We start from the raw sequence: 2,838 nt of genomic DNA on the forward strand, positions 1-2,838 counted from the left end.
AACTTAAATGAAAACATTAAGAAATTTATCTTTATATTGTAAGTGGAGAGTGATAGTTGAATGTTTATAGAACTTCATTGAAATGTGTTCACTATATAGATAAAGTCGAGAGTTATAATTGAATGTTTATGAAACCTGTTGGATTTTATTATTGAATATCACTAGAAATATAAGGTTGATATATTTATTTATTTATATCATATAAATAATTTTTAATATCTAAAATGATATGTATCATTTTTCCAGTATATTATTAATCTTAAAATCAAATTTAATTAGTAATTAGTGATAAAGTTAAGTTTTAAATGGTTTCATGAAACATATTTTTTTCACGGATACGGATAGTATCGAATGTTTCATGGTTTTTTCGAATACGAATATGGAATCGGATAGAGAAAAGTACTATAAATCGAATTCGAATACATCCATTTGACATCTATATTGAAATCGAATACGGATACGGATATCCATATTAGCAGTTTTAGCGAATACGAATACGGATAATTCGAATCTCCAGACATCCATTTCCAGCCCTAATCCTGAAGGTTTCAGATCCTGAAGGGACAGACGGAGAGTCTGCAAAGAAGCTTTCAAGATGGAGTCCGCATGATACTACGAGCTAGGGTGCACCACTTGCATTGCACAGTTGCACTGGTTAAACGTAAACATGAGCTGCACAAAGGACATGTAAGGTTCATTGCACGGGAGCGATCTGAAAGGACGAGATCTTCAAATCACAGGCTCCGGTTTGGCAGCGGTAATCCAAAACGGAAAGACGACCAAAAGAAACAGTTAGCAGTTGGAAAATAAATGGGTCAATAGTATAATCATCAGTTCTAACAATTTCTCCAATCTTTCTACCTCACTGCGATACAATATCGTTGTACAGCACATTAGCACAAGTATCACATCAAATCCAATTCTGATGCTGGATCATCCAATTCTAATGCTGGATCCCAATGCAGCATGTAATGTACAAGTAACATGTTGCAATCCAAGGAGGAGTTTTGGCATTCAAAATAGCAAGTACTGTATCTGCGATGGTAAGGTTTCGTGGGTTCATTCTTTTCTTTCCCCCGCATTCTTCTTTACAACAGCCACCGCTCATATCGGCCTCCATGACTACACGACCAGGACGAAGGGCACGCGTGGGCAGGTTCGCGGCGTCGGCCTTAGCTCATATCGGGACGGCGACGGCGGCGCGGCAGACGGGGCAGACAGGCGTCCTGGCGAGCCACCGGTCGACGCAGGCGGCGTGGAACGCGTGCGTGCAGGCCGGCATCGCGCGCCACCGCTCCCCGGCGCGCGCGGCATCGAGGCACACGACGCACGAGGGGGAGGCGGCGGCGGTCTCGTCGCCGGAGCCGCCACGCGTGGAGGGGAAGGCGAAGCTCGGCAGGCGGCGGATGTCGACGGGCGAGAGCCCCGCGCGTAGAGGCGGCGGCGGCGAAGGGGCAAGGTCGAGCGACGTGATGCGGTGGTGGCGGCGGAAGGCGCGCGCGGCGAGGACGAGGACGAGGAGGAGTAAGGCGGACGCGGCGGCAAAGACGAGGAAGACCGCGAGCGTGGCCGCCATCACGGCCGCCTGCACGGAGAGCGATAGGAGGCGCGCGCCGGCGCTCTGGCGTGGCCCGCCGCCGGCGCGCCCGTGCTTGGCTTCTCTTCCCTGCCCCGGGGCGAGCTCGGGCATGGCGGCGCCGGCTGGAGCAGGCGTGGCCATTTGGATGGATGAGGCGATCGTCGTCCTTGGCTGGAATGGAATATTCTGCGGGGATCGGTGGAGAGAAGACGGGAATTGGAATTTGGAACGGCAGGGGCTCCGCTCGGCCGACCCTCCCCAATCACGGTATTTTGGCCGCGTTCGGTACGTTGGCGGGTTTGCCGTGCCCGTGAGCTCGACGCCTGTAAAGGATTTGTTTATTATTATTTAAACGAGTCAAAGTATTCTCCCTATCATTTATTAACTGCCGATATAGAAAACGTGTTGGATAAATTTTCTTTAGGTTTAATGAAAATTATTTTTAAGTTTAGCTAAATTTACAGTAAAAATAAAAATATTTATTAAGTAATTCGATTATAAAAATATATTTAAAATATCTATCTAATTCTGTTAAGTATTCATTATAAATATTAGTATTTTGTTATATATATTTAGTCAAAATCGAATACCTTTGATTTTTGGGAAGCTTGAGATTCACCAAAAATTTAATCAGATTCATTTTTAACCAAACATTATTAGCTTCACCATGGATCTTTTGCTCTAGATTCACCAAATTGATGGAGGACTGCAAGTATACAGTTCAACGGCCCTTCCATATCGCCAGAAATAAACGATAATTGTGACTCTACCCTCGCTGCCTCACTGGCCATGCAATTATGATTTTACCCTTTGTTTTTTAAATTTATGATTTTACTCATATGTTTGAAAATAACGCTACTGTTTGTCTCTCTCTCAACACTGTTAGTGAAAATCAGAATTATTAATTAAAAATAAAAAGTGAAAACAATAGATGAAAAGGTCCGAAATATCCTCCTATTTTGTACTGGGAAAACACCAACATGCGTAAAATCACAATTTTATAATATAACTATGGGTAAAATCTCAATAAATTGTATGGAGATTTTTGTCCTTTTGTATTAGATATAACTTTGTTAACTACACGTAATAGCTTATGAATATGACACACATTTCCTCCTAGAAATAACGATTTGTTCGCTTTTATTTTACTCCTTTCTTCTTTTCCTTCGTCATTGTCGCCCTTTGCTCTGATGCACCAGCGCAGGGAAGCCGCCAAGCCCCACTGGAGCCCAAACCGCAAGCGTCGATTCGCTCCGACG

The 2,838-nt window shown here is 44.0% G+C and overlaps 1 protein-coding gene across 1 annotated transcript; it reads right to left on the reverse strand.

Moving 5' to 3' along the window:
• Window positions 1-825: 825 nt before the first annotated feature.
• LOC100285346 (RING-H2 finger protein ATL2L) lies at window positions 826-1,755 on the reverse strand. The gene has a single exon (NM_001158238.2). It carries the CDS (start codon window positions 1,718-1,720, stop codon window positions 1,178-1,180), a length of 543 nt encoding a protein of 180 aa, NP_001151710.2. The 5' UTR covers window positions 1,721-1,755; the 3' UTR covers window positions 826-1,177.
• Between the last annotated feature and the right edge of the window lie 1,083 nt (window positions 1,756-2,838).

This window comes from Zea mays, chromosome 5 (genome assembly GCF_902167145.1).
Source record: "Zea mays cultivar B73 chromosome 5, Zm-B73-REFERENCE-NAM-5.0, whole genome shotgun sequence".
NCBI classification, from domain to species: Eukaryota; Viridiplantae; Streptophyta; class Magnoliopsida; order Poales; family Poaceae; genus Zea; species Zea mays.

What these genes read in the sequence shown, in the direction of transcription:
- LOC100285346 (NM_001158238.2), bottom strand. Translation starts at nt 1,720, where the DNA reads ATGGCCACGCCTGCTCCAGCCGGCGCCGCCATGCCCGAGCTCGCCCCG.